The following is a 14,606-nucleotide window of genomic DNA, read 5'->3' as shown; positions in this document are numbered from 1 at the left end:
CCTTATGCCGCGAGACAAAATTACGTTTCTTCTTCGCGAAGAATATCACGGCGATTGTGAATAATTTTAGCAGTTACTCACTCCTCTCAGCTAAATTACTACAAATGACTCTTGATACAACGAGAATCTTCGAGAATAAACAAGGCCATTAAATAATTATCAATCAGTCCCGTTTGTTCGGCGAAATCGTAAATAATAATATAAATAAATTACACTGCTAAATTAAAAATAGATGTTAAATAACTAAAAATAGCTTAAATTATGCAGGCCAACACACATTGTTTATAACTAATTTACATTATATAGTGAGATAATTATTATATGAAGATTAAATTTGCAATATCGTTTGTGAATCTTCATTAATATTACACTCTCACAGGTCATTAAAAGTGTGTATGCATGTAATTATAATAACTTGATAATGTTAAAATTTTCGCAATCATGTCAAATAAACTCATTCTCAGATACTTATACATATGATATTTCAATTTAATTGATATTTTACAATATTGCATAAAGACTCTACATTATTATTCCAATAAAAGATACAGGTATATGTGTATGCATACACACACAATACGTAATATACACACATATGCATATATATTTTAAAAGATTAATATGATCAATTATCGTACAACTATAATTCAGATATTCTTGGATATAATATCTCAAAGCGTTTTGAATATCATGTTACAAAGTGCGTATAAAGGTCTCGATCTAAAATTGGACATTACAAGTGACAGCCAAGAGAATCACGACACGCTCTAACTTAATATGAACAACTAGTGGCGTACATCATCTCTCTATGTAATACTAATGATATTAATATGCGGATTAAGTTGGAATGTGCGCGATTCCAAAATACACGTATAAAGATAATCCTAATTAATTGCCAACATTGTATAAGATACGTGATAATGTAGTCAAAGGAGCTAGCGGTAACGTTGAAAGGAATGTACGCGTTAAGAAACGCAGATAAATTTAATTAATTCAAGCACAATGTGTGGGTGTATGGGTGCGCGCGCGGATTAATTACATTACTTTCATGTAATGTAAAAATTTGTGAAAAGTAATTTATTCATATAAAAAATAGAGATACCGCTTTTAAAAAATCTTTTATAATTTTTATTTGTTGTAAAAAATGTCTCTAATGAATAATAATACGTAATCCTTTTTTCACATTACAAATTAGCATGTTCCAGAATGTTCGGAAAAATATAATATGTTTAAAAACGAGCAATAAGTAAAGAGAAATTGATACGGCTCTCATGTGAGAAACACAATTTAATATATTTTAATTAGAGACTCGCATCTCTCTATCTTTCGCTCCCTCTCTGTCTCTCTCTCTCTCTCTCTCTCTGTCTCGCGTAAAGCTATGCAGGCAGATATACGTGCATGATATAATGGGAGCTTTTCTATAAATATTGCAGAAAGGTCATAAGCTACGAGAGAAATGCCGACGGAAAACCGTTTTCTCTCTATTGAATAAAAATTCGCACTGCTATTAATTATTTAAGAAAAAAAAATATTTCGACGTCAATCACATATCATAACAATAAAAAATTAAAATATAAATGTTGCGATTTTTGTTTTTATATTATATTTTTATTTTGGGAGTTCAAATAAATTGACCTATTATAAATCCACAACAAAAATCCAGACGAGATCCATTTTCATTTCGTCAAAAATTTTATTATTCCAGTTTGAAGTCCTAAAAGTGAAAACCGAAGATAAAAGATAAACGTCGACGTAATATAAATTTTCTTTCCTCAAAATGTCAAAAATATTTGATGGTTAATTGTATTTATGTTCTGTCAATTGCAAAAAAATACTTTAAAGAAGAGAAGTACAAAACACTATGTTCTCTCACACAATAGAAAGATATAAAATGAATTGGTCTTCTGATGGCAGAAGTAGCAGAAACGAGACTCACTTTTTTTAGAGAAATACGTTCTACCATTGTTGTAATATCCGTACTGAGAATGGTAGGAGAAAAGAAAGTCATAATAAACTCATTTGACTCGGTTTAGAGAAGAAAAAAAAACCGCGCAAAATAAGCGAAATGGGTTTTCCCAAATATATATTTTGTACTGTCTCGTTTCTTCGTGATCCGTCGTTATTCCCGAGAAAAGCATACAATCGTGCAATACGAATACATTTGAATGATAATGTCAGAGAGGGAGAGAGAGAGAAAGTGATTTAAGAGAATAAGATATAAATATGTAAGAGCGCCTTCATGAGAGAAAATAATTAAATACAACGTAGTAAATCGTTTGAATAAATTCTTAACAATGTGCTGCTGGAGAAGAGTCACTCCGATGTATTTTAAAAAACGCTTATCTCGTATCTTCTTTTTAACAAGGAAAATTAAATAGCTACTAGAGGAAGCTACTCGAATATCCAATACGCGCCGCGAATGAAGTCATAAAATAACTAACGAGCGCAAAAATATACGAGATCGACGTTCCTGAAATTCCCGGACGACTTTTCATCACGTCAGAGGTCAGAAACGAGCGGTGATAAATTGCAGCGGATAACCATGTAATTGTGTTCGACTGCGAGGGAACTGGAAATTCGGAGTTTAATATCGGAGGACTTAATAGATACGCGAGAACTCAAGCAAGGCGTTAAATGCGGCAAACAAAACAGCTTAAACTTCTCGAACGCAGTCAGGAAAACAACTTGGCGCCGCATGAATGGCAACAATGATGCAGCACGACGATGGTAATTATTTGTCTCTTTCCCCGCCTTTGTCTCTCTCTCTCTCTGTCATATAAACGCCTGCAATAGGCAATGAAGCTTGATTGAAGTGCCACTGTTCGATTGCTGAACATGATCACGTGTGTTCCTTCTTTTTTCTCTTTTTTCTTAAAAGTAAAAAATCTATAAATTTAATATAAAAAAACATATTTACCATGTTAACCTTTTTTCTCTGTATCAAGAATTTTCTATATTTCTATATTCTCTTTCTGATTGTCTTTTCTTTTATCGATCATTTCCGATGAAATAACTCACATTTCCAATTTTGAGATAAATAGAAAAAAGAAAATACAAAATGTTCAAAGCTGAATATTTTCTTTGAGTGTTTCCTGTTGTTTCCTGTCGTTTCCTTTTTCGATCATTTTGAAATCAACTTTTATAAGAAAATTCAATACTTAAAGAGCCATTTTTTCGAAATTTTATATTTCTCAAGATCTTTATCAAATTTAAGATAATTATTATTGCCTTTCCTAAGATAATGCAAAAATTATACAAGCAAAATCATTCTATTATTTATCTTATACAATAATTTTGCATTTTGTTAGATAACTTGCTTCTTTCCAACAAATTATTCTGTAACAAATTTACACATTTAAATATAAATAATCGATGAATAAATTAATTAAAATAATTGTTTTGATACTTCAATATTCTTATTGTTGTTTTATCAAATATATTTAGTTGCGCAATTATTCTCTCTCTTGCATATATTTAACGCATTAATGCTATTATGTAACATTATTAATTAGCCATCCATTATCTATATTACCGAGAGAGATCAATCAAAATTCTAATTAATAATATAAAGTATTAATTAACTGTTACTTTATAGAGTTTGTAAATACATAATGTCAATGGAATGCTCTTTTCTTTTCTGATGTTTCAATCTTCTGACTTTCCTGTATAATAGAACTGAGATTAACGTAATATGAACATTAACGTGTAGAACGAAAAGCATTTTCGCTTTTAAGGAGAAAAAGAATATTCTTTTCATGCAATGAACCATTAAATGATTTCTTTTATATCATCAAAATAGTTACCATGATAGTTATTTTCGCGATCAATACGAGATCCAATTGTTGCAAAGAAAAGATGCACATCCTGTAGTATATATTCAAACTTCAAACAGATAATATCGCGCATCCATTCATGCTTCGATTATATAAACTTACGAACGGGAAATGTTTATAGAAACGATTGTGTAAGCTTAAAAAAAATAAAGAAAAAAAAATAATATCTCTAACAGAAAGAAGAATCTGTTACAATGTGAACAATCAATGATGCAAAATCGTCATGTGATATTCTCGAGTAAAAAATATATATATATATATATATATATATATATATATATCTATTCTACTTAACGTAATATTAAATTTGCGTAATATTACATAGCGATACGTGATGATACATATGTTTGATAATTTAATAATGAATTAATTATAATTGCCGTGAACGATATCTCATTGCATAAAACGGATACATATGACGCAATAATAATGAAATTATTTTGTACGCGACAGTGGATCTATAAGAGATCCATTTATACATATAATATGATTGATGGCAGATCGATAACTCGCCGAGAATGCAATAAGGAGAGAAACCGATATCCAAATATTATGATTACGTAAGCCGGTATAAAAACGTATTTTGGAATGTAGGCAAGAGAGATTGAAGCGTACATACATAGAGCTACGTCGATTTAAAGCCAAATAACGTCGCACTGCGTCGACAAACTGACAAGTAAGCGGAACATGAAACGCAATATTCGTTGAATAACAACTGAATATCGGTGAATACTAAACGCCAATGTTCCCAAACCGCAGAAATTTGAATTCGCATAAACTCGCTTGCATCAAAGTGAAATAATTTACAAAACGATCTTCCGCTAATGATGTAAATACGCAATACCACCGAAAATATAATACTCGCAAGTAGAGTTGCCTAAGCAGCAAATAGCAGTTTTTATTTAATACTGAATAATTATTTAAAATATTATTTAAAAATATATAATCTTTATAATAATTATTACTATTATGTCACTCGTTTATTTCTCAAAGCACTGTATTAAAAAAAAAGAAGTAAAAGTTTGTGTAGCTAAATAATAAGTCTGTAAAATTTTATATTATTTATTTTATTTATGATATTGATTTTCTAAATTTGTTAATAAAAATGTTTTTATTTATTAAATATAATCCTTTAAGTCTGTATAATATAGTAATTTTTTTTCTCATCTAATTGACACACAAATATACTTATTTTAGCTTCTTTTGAAAACCATTAATCTCGATAAGATCAATAATCTTGATAATCTTAATCTTGATATTGTCTTGATAATTAATTAAAAATCTTGTCTTAATCTTGTTCCGAATTTCGTGACAAGACAATATGAAGACTAATCTTAACATTTCGTGCAACCTTACTCGCAAATATATATTATTATATTTTAATTTTTAATTTTATAATATTTTAATTATTGTATTCTTATTCTTAGAATATCTTTTTTCGATAAAAAAATTAATTATGTAAATTTCTAATTTAAGAAATTAGAATAATATATATATTATATACCAAATATGTAATATCCGGTGAAAATTACTTAATGAATGCGTTGTTAATAAAGCTCATTAAACTTTCATTGTTTTAATAATTCTAAATACATAACAAGTAGCGTCGCGTCTAAATTTCTGATCCAAAATTTGCAAAGAATGCTCACCCTTGGTTACGTGCATCCTGGGAGGTTTTCACGTTTTACTTTTAAGAAGTCACATTTAAATGCTTTCGGACTAAAATTGCAAGTTATATCATACATAATAAAATTTCCGTAATCTTATAATTTCGCTAGAAATTCTTAAAAAATTTCAGAGAAACGAAATCTCTCTCGCATAACCTCTTCGTATAATCAAATAATTTTGAATTATCCATTGCGAGTACTTAGCATAGGTCAGTAGGTCAGATAACATATTCTGAAATACGAACAAATCCAAATAAAAATTAAAAATATCACGTTCGAATAATATTTGAATACACGGTTATCAAACTATCCATAATATCGCATTTTTCCGATCTAAATATTAATCAAAATTTTATTTTTGTTTTATTGGCGTTTAAATAAATGTTCAACCTCTAAAATCGAGTCATATATCAATTGAGGGTCACTACTCATAAGTTAGAAAGAATCTCGATCAAAAACAAATTCTGTCAAAAATTCATTAATTAATCTCTCTGTAAAATTAAAACATTCTATTTTTAATTAGAACCGATGTCGACAAAATGAGTTTACGAATATTTTCTGCTACAGAAAATTAGTCCTCTAATTAACGTTATGTCTGAAAATGTCAATCTAACAATGAGAAATGATGTATACCGTTATAATTTCAAGTTCCAAATATCAAGTTTTCCGACCAATTCTCATCTGTACGACACGCAAAACTATGATCCTGATACATCACCGTATATACGTTTTCCCACAATGATGTAAATCTTTTCCTCGACCTCCTTCCGATGCATGCTCTCATTTATTCACGCATTAATTCAGCATAATTATCACAAAATCATCGTGTCTTGTGTAATCTAGCTTAAGGATCCCGTTTAATATCACACTGTCTCAAAATAGAATTTAGATCGCGTACGCTTCCTTAAATAACGTCCGATAATCGACTCGTACGGGAATAACGATCGACCTGTCGTTATCCCCAGTCGCCTTGGTTGGGACAGTAGCCAGCAAAAGCGACGTGTTTAACGTGTCTATGTGGATCAAGAGGCACGTATGGTCGCGGAATTCCGAACTACGATCGATATACAACCATTGGCCGTACTCCAAAACGCGTGTCTACCCTCATCACGATGTTCGTTAATCAGATTTAACTTGTACTTGCCGAATAACGCGCGCGTATACTAAATTGATACACTGCGGAGTAACTAATAAAATCGAGCTAGTTTCCGCGAGTTATTTCCTTGAACGTTTGCCAGAGCACTTCTATGTTCCGCGTTGCGCAATAATTGAAAGACTCGATATAAAAAAATATAAGCTATAGAGATAAACATTTTAAGGCAAGTTTCTTTTCTAAAAATTATGTTAATAACAACAATCGTTCTACAAATAATAATAATGCGATAAAATCTTTGTATTAAATAGCTAATATTAATTCGCGATACGATTATATGTGATATATCGTTTTATTCTTATTTATCAGCTGATGTAAATTCATGCAAAAATTCATACGTTAAATCGTTTCAATAAAGTATATTATTTTACGTATTGCAAAATGCCTCGCGATAGGGTTTCAACTTTATCAAACTTTGATATACAAACTGCAAGCGATGGATCCATCTCGCCATGTTCAAGCTTTACGTCATCTCGCTTCAAATGCAATCTCTCGAATTTTCGCTGTTGCATTTCAAGATTATATTTCAAATACATTCGTTTGATATCTTTATGCACGTTTCACTATACGCAACGCGATGCTAAAAGAGATGCATTATATTATTACTCATTAATTTCTCCGAAAATTACTGCAAAATTTCTCTCTACTGATGAAAAATAAATGACAAATGTACCTCCGTTGTTTACATAGATATGACGTAACATATTCACAATTAAAAAAAAAATATGTATCGTGTAAATATGTAACACAATTTAAAAAAAAAAAAATTGTTCCAGTTGTTTAAAATTATATGTCGTATTGCAAAATGTAAGCGCGAAAATATAGAAACATCCACACGCACAGTTGAAGCATTTTTCTTGAAAAATCACGACGTCGACGACAGATTTCACTCGACAAATTGAAACCGTCGAATGTAAGTCGAGGACTTACAAGTCTCTCTTGTCGAAGCATTGCTCCCAGAAGACCGCCCTCCTGGGCTGTCGAACTCGCAGCGCGGAAGTCGACATGGTCCTGGGTAGTCCGCCCGTCGCGCCGATGCCGCCGGCGCTCAAAGCGGGCGAGCTCATGCCGCCCCCGCATCTCTTCAAGCCGCCGGCCGACCCGACGAATTCTATCAAGCCGCCGCTGGAGTCGGACATGGTGTTACACATTGCTCGTACTGCTTCGCATTCCCGTCGATCGGCCCGACGATGTCATTCTCGCGATCCCGATATTTCCGGAGAGATTACAACGGCGTTGCGTTGCGTTACGATTCGTGCGACCGTACAATCCTACGTCTCTTCATCGCGCACAGACACAGCGTGGTCGCGATTCCCGATGCCCCTATACGACGCCACGTAACCGGCCGAGGAAGGGACGCATATTTATACGGATGGATGTCGACGCGATCGATGGAGGTGCGCCTCGAAAGGGCAAGGCCGCGTCCACGTCTTCTTTGTTCAATATCCTCGGGCCATTTCACCCGATCGGAGGAAAGAGACCCATCGAGGAGGAGGCGGAGGAAGAGGCGCCGCGGACCATCACGCGGACTCGGAAGGTCACGAATACGTCACTCGGATCGCAACGATGATGCCGCTATATCGGGGAAAGCGTCGTGATATCAGTGACGAAGTACACGATATGTCCGATCGCTTTTGATCTCATGAGATGCGAGACTCGAACGAGCGCAAGTTTGATTAGAATCGACATGTCCGTGACGCAAAAAAAAAATTTTATATTTATGATTTGAAGTTTGCCATAATCAAATTTAACGTGAGATTATATCTTCTGTAACATATACGATCCATTATCGAGTATCGTGCGGAAATTATACGGCTTTACGTCAAAATACGTCATTACCGCGCAAACGGAATTTAATTTCACTAAAATTTCAATTTAATCGAACACAATCTAATATCGAAATCATTCGTACGATTTGACCAAGTTAAAACACATGTTTATTGCTGGTGTACGTATTATATTATTATATCTCGTCACATAGATAATTCGTGATACGACCTAAGTCCCTGATTAGAGCACAGATTACCACTCAAGGTTACTATATTAAGTAATATCATACCGTTGATGTCGTAATAGCGATAATAATTGACGTCAGTGCGCGAGCGCGAATATACGAGAAGCGAGATTATCATATTTCTTACTTACATATTATTTGATTAAAATGAAGATTACGATCACGTGTGACAGTCCGTATCTTTGCATAATTTACATTCTTATCGTGAATGAATATGAAATTCCCTTTCCGATCGCATTTTGTTTTAAGTAATAAAATCTTACGATAAGAGATAATGTACTGTTGCTCGAGCGTGTTGACTACTATCGAACGGTATTGCGTCAGGAACAATGGACGGACGTTTTATCAACCATGCTATCAGCTGCGCGGCAATAAACCAGACCGCAAGTGCCAACTTATCCAAATTACTAGATCCTCCCGTCACTGCCGTTCGACTCAACACTCCCTTTATCTCGAAAATTAAGCTCGCGCTGCTAAATTGGCGCATGGAATGCCTTGACCAGGTTACAAACTGTTACGAACGACGTAAACGTTCGATAGAGAGTGCGATAATGCAAAAGCAAATAGAAACTATCTCGTAAATGAAATCGGATTAGCGAGAGACATGTCGGATGAAATATCGTTTCTTACGCGACGCAAGAGAAATATTGAATATAATATTTTTTTTAAATATATGTAAAGCAAGTGAAAAATTATGCAAATTAGAAATTTGCACATTGCTTCCTCATAATTTTATTTTTATTCTTTTATAATATCAGTAAAAATGTCTCATGTAAAAATATTTAGCCTGATATCTCAAAATTTGAGGAAGTTAGAGCAATCACATCCTTTTTTTTAGAAATATTCGAAAATTTTATAAAAAATTAATTCTCTCATCAATTATCATCAAATTCAATATCAACCATCCTTTAATGATATTCAATTCATATAAAAATATTTACATCAATATCTCAAAATTTACGGAAGTTGGAACATTTTTTTTTGAAAAATTCAAAATTTTATAAAAAATAAACCTCTTCATCGATTCTAGCAAAATACAATACCAATCAATTTTTATTACTCCATTCATATAAAAAAATTGAACCCGTTATCTCAAAATTTATGGAATTGGGAGCAACCACGTCGTTTTCGTGCACATACACACATACGTACACATTTTGTAAAAATATGTTTTTCCGACGTTTTAGAACATACTGAATGCATTGGCAAAATTAAAAAAAAAAATTTTTTTTAAATTTTTTTCACAAAAACAAAGCTTTCTCTATGAGGAAGCAAAAATTAAAGTACTTTTTTTTATAAATTTTATGTTGAAAAATTTAAGAGAATGAATCAATATTTTTTGGACTAATTATAACATGCGTTCTCGCGTTTTCTCGAATCGATTGATAAGTAGGAAAGTAATACGAAAATTGGCCGGACGTTTAGTTTGCTGAACGTGCATAATTATACGCCGACGACGACTTCTTCCCGATGAATTAGCATATTGGCCGCGAACGGAGACTCGCTACTCAAGGAAAACTAGCAGAGAACTAGTCGAGAATGTGTTATTTTACGCGACGTTGAATATCGTCACTAACGATGAATATGCATGTAAACATATTTCCGTTACGAGGTATGTGTGTTTTATTTAAGAAGACCGCAACGTTCATCTTTCATCCGCATAGCGATGATCGAATGAAAATAATGCGGAAACGAGTTGGCGAAAGAATATTAAACGCGGAAAATGTTATTTTTTCACGCGTTTCACCTGGTATTTCATTATCAACATTGGCGCGCTTTATGTTCTGATTCATGCGTAACTGAAGGGGAGGGCAATATTATAAAAAATGCGAAATATAAAACAAATACAGTAAAAAGTTAATAAAAGCACAGAAAATAAAACGCAGAGAAAATGTCTGCAAAAAAAGTTTCATTATACACATAAAATTTGAATAAACTTTATGTGTAAAATAAAATTTTTGCGAAAGCAATTTTTTGCGTCCTGTTTTCGGCAACTTTTACTAGCTCGTTATTATGTATTTGTTTTATATTGTATTACTTTAAAGCCATGTATATTCATTTTTGACAAATATAAAAGAATGCTCTAATGTCTTATTGTTAGACTTCACTGTATTTAAAGTTCGATTCATGCATGTAAGATCAATGTCACGTGAAGATATATACTTTGTAAACAATATAATTTAAATATCTACATATTGATTGTCTACAAATAAAATTAATTATATATTAATATTATATTAATAATAGATTAGGCAATTTTTAAATAAATTATAGAATAATCTGATAAAATAGAGATAAATATAATATGGAGAATTAATTTTTCTACGAATAAAATAATAATCTATTTCAAATGTTCAAGAAATCAATTCAAAAATTTCGCAAAAATATTATATTTATTACCACATATTTAACATTAAAAATATTAAATATATTTTTAAGATAATCGTACTGGAAATAAAATTTATAAAGGATCTAATATTATCTTTAATAAGAGAGACTCTGTATTAAAAGTAGCTAATAAAACTTTACGCGATTCGTAATATCGCTAAGTAATATTCAACGTCTATATTCGGAGAAAATATATTATCTCTCTCGATGTGAATCATTCGTTACTGTCTCAAACAGATTTATAAGAACAAACTTTTCGCGTCAAAGTCAAAAGAGATACCCCTTTGGATTTGTCAACAACTGCTTTTCCGATATTCCAATAACAGTATGTGGAAAAATTTCCGCAGACAAACGATCACATTTTCCAATCAGATGGGCGTATCTCGCAATAAAAAGAGATCTTTTCGAAAAGCCACTATTAAGCGAACAATCAACGTTCGATATCTTATCCGCGATGAAAAGTTGATACTTAAATCTTTTAAATTGAAAACGGCGCGATATATTTCTTGCAATATTTATAGAAAACTTGTAAACACATTACAGATAATAAATGTTACAACGATGCACGATATTGTGAAGCTTCTTGAAATTTTAATTGCTCGTAAAGATAGATCTCTGAGCGAAAAATGACTCATTGTCGGGATGACTACAAATTACTGTCACACTACCGATAACGCACAACTCATTTTTTCCATGATTGGTCATATTACGTTACTCGCAATTGCGGTGTCGGTTAAACTGCAATAATATTGCGATTGCTTCATATCTGCGAGTATTTCAGCAACGTTACATTATACATCGCTGACGCAACAGCGCCATAAGAGATGTCGCATCGAATTAACACAATAGCGAGCCTTATTACGCGATCCATCGAGATTCCAGCGAAATACTCCGCGAGAAACGTCATCGTTACATAATAACGTTTTATAACTTTTGTCTAATAAAATCCGAGATAATTGCTATTCTCCTCCTTTTCTCTCCTCGAGAAAGAAAGTGCGCAGGACAATCGAACAACAAATCAATCTAGACGTAGATGCTATCACCATATGTCGCGGTAGCCGTTTAGATCCAATTAGTTTTTATCCCTTTATCAGATTATTCATGCATCGATTTGCTTTACCTACGTAGTAACGAATATTATCAGAAAATGGTCGTCTAATCTTGAGATACGCTTCGTTATAACACTCGATATAATGCCCCTCCCTGTTTTAACAGAATATGCATGCCTTATAATTTATCGGAGCGTTATCGATTATTGATAATATGCGTCACGGACAATCAAGATTTCCGAAAGTGGGTTCACGTAATTCGTCGTAGTTCTTTGTATTGCGTAATATCTTCTCGTTTAAAGATCTCTTATTATCTCGCAGCGACAGTTATATCGATAATTATTGATAAAGTATAAACGTCATCGAAATAACAGAATCTTGATCGCGATTATTCGCCGATAATCAAAAAAATGATAAACAACCATCCGAACAAATGTCAAATCGAGAACGAAATAAATGTCAAGTAGCGCTTTCGCAGAGAAACATATATTTTCGAGATACGCGATCTCTCGGTGAGTGAAAAACCTTTGTTTCGGACGCGGACAGAATTTCCGCTCGCCGTGCGTCATCCACACACAACATCACCGATTTCAACGAGAAACTTTCGATTGATCCGGCAACTTGCCGGTACAGTTCCGCATGTGTGCAAGTGACTATCTCGTTAAGCGGACTGTCCAACTTCAAAGGGCAAATTAAAACTTTCAATACCGGGACGAATCGATCGTGCGCGAGTCATCTCGTCCCGGGTTCGGGAATGGTCAGCCAGTCATACTTTTTTCACTGTACTCCGGGGCCCAATTATTCGCGTAATGAAAAACCGATATCAACGCGCACGCGGTTATGTCGCGCAACAGCGTGGTTAAATACGAGCATGTGTCTTCCTATGTAGTGAGGCAACACTAAAGCCCGATGATACGTGCCATATGATAGATACTTCCACTTTTCACTGGATTAAACTTTATCTATGCCTGCTGACGTTTGTACCTTCCTCACGAATTATATAAATTGGCGTATTTTTACATATAATTATGATAATGTAATTATTCAATAACGCATTAAATATTTTATTTATGATTCTATTAATATAATTAGGTTTTTTTAATTTTGTAAAAAATACTGAAACATTGACATTGAGAGAAAAAGCAAAATTATTCGCCAAAATTTGCTGAAAACTATTAAATTTATTATTATAATAATTTTAAATTTTTATTGCTTTAATTCCACTCAAATTTTGTACAATCACGTTCATTTTTTTTAAAAGATACAAGAATTTCGACACACACGGTCAACGCTTCTAAAATCTTGACTGAAGATTCTAAAATTATCCAAATCTCCCATTGTGCTATAAGCAACCTCGCGAGGAAAGTCCGTTCATCAGCTGTTCGAGTCTCGCACAAAACACATCCGAAAACTTTCCCTTTCTCCGTCTGTCTCAGGAACTTTGATCTTTACCTTCTTACGCGCGGCCGGAGAGGACGTTTTGTTTCGCGAAACGACGCGCGATTTTCGCGATTACTTCCGGCAAATTCGGATACAAAGATGAAAGAGAAAAAGAGAAAAGCCGCGAAATTTTCGCGAAAAAACGCCTCGTGCGTGCGAAAGAGAGAGGCTATGTACGAGAGAGTCGATCCTATATTGTCGTCGAACACCTCGTGTTTGCCGCGATGTCGAACTGGCCGGGGTGTTCTGGTTTCGCAGAGATTTCCCCCCCGGGTCCGGGGGTGACGGTGAGGTGGCGGGGATTTCCCGGCGGCGACGATTTGAGCGGGAAGCATGCGCGTGTCGAACATTGCGCAACCTGGAGCATCCCCGTCGCCCCGCTTCCCTTCCGCTTTGCGAGACCGGCTACGAGAATGGAGCCGTCGCTCTTTCAAGTGAGAGAACGAATGAATAAAGATAGGCTTCGATGTGCTCACGCGCGCGACACGCGACGTACCTGCATCCATGGTTACAGAGTTGCAGTTATATTGAGGGCTCGAGTATAAAAAAAAAACAAGTAAAAAATTGTGCAAATTAGAAACTTGTTTCCTCATAATTTTATTCTCTTCCCTTTATAATATCAGTAAAAATGTCTCGTGTAAAAATATTTAGTCCGATATTTCAAAATTTGCGGAAGTTAAAGCAACCATTTTTTTTTAGAAAAATTCAAAATTTCATAAAAAATAAACCATTTCACAAATTCTCATCAAATTCAATACCAATTATCCTTAAATCATATTCTATTCATGTGAAAATATTTAGACCGATATCTCAAAATTTGCGGAAGTTAGTGCAACAACACCCGGCAATTAAAGCAACCCTCTCTTTTTTTGTGCACATACAGGCATTTTATAAAATATTTTTTTTTTAACATTCTGAATATGTTGACATTAAAAATTGAAAAAAATTTTCTTTCACAAAAACAAAGCTTCTATGAAAAATCAAAAGAAAAAAAGAAATGTTTCCGAGAAACTGCGACACATGTTTTATGCAAGCTATCCGAAACAGCTTCTTCGAGCGTTA

The 14,606-nt window shown here is 33.5% G+C and overlaps 1 protein-coding gene across 15 annotated transcripts in view; it reads right to left on the bottom strand.

Annotated features, from left to right (window-relative positions):
* Nucleotides 1-14,606, bottom strand: part of LOC126852520 (cAMP-specific 3',5'-cyclic phosphodiesterase) — a 337,802-nt gene that overhangs the window by 40,192 nt on the left and 283,004 nt on the right. Inside the window, exons 1-2 of one of the 15 annotated variants that reach the window (XM_050597403.1) lie at nucleotides 13,557-13,769; nucleotides 7,584-8,228 (exon numbers count right to left, since the gene is read on the bottom strand). The exons of the other annotated variants lie outside the window; for them this stretch is intronic. Coding sequence (XP_050453360.1) covers nucleotides 7,584-7,804 — 221 coding nt within the window. The 5' untranslated portion in view covers nucleotides 7,805-8,228; nucleotides 13,557-13,769. Of the gene's footprint in view, nucleotides 1-7,583; nucleotides 8,229-13,556; nucleotides 13,770-14,606 lie in introns of those variants that run through there. 15 annotated transcript variants of the gene reach the window in all.

Source organism: Cataglyphis hispanica, chromosome 10, assembly GCF_021464435.1.
Source record: "Cataglyphis hispanica isolate Lineage 1 chromosome 10, ULB_Chis1_1.0, whole genome shotgun sequence".
Taxonomy (NCBI): Eukaryota; Metazoa; Arthropoda; class Insecta; order Hymenoptera; family Formicidae; genus Cataglyphis; species Cataglyphis hispanica.
This window is presented reverse-complemented; position numbering and strand designations above follow the sequence as displayed.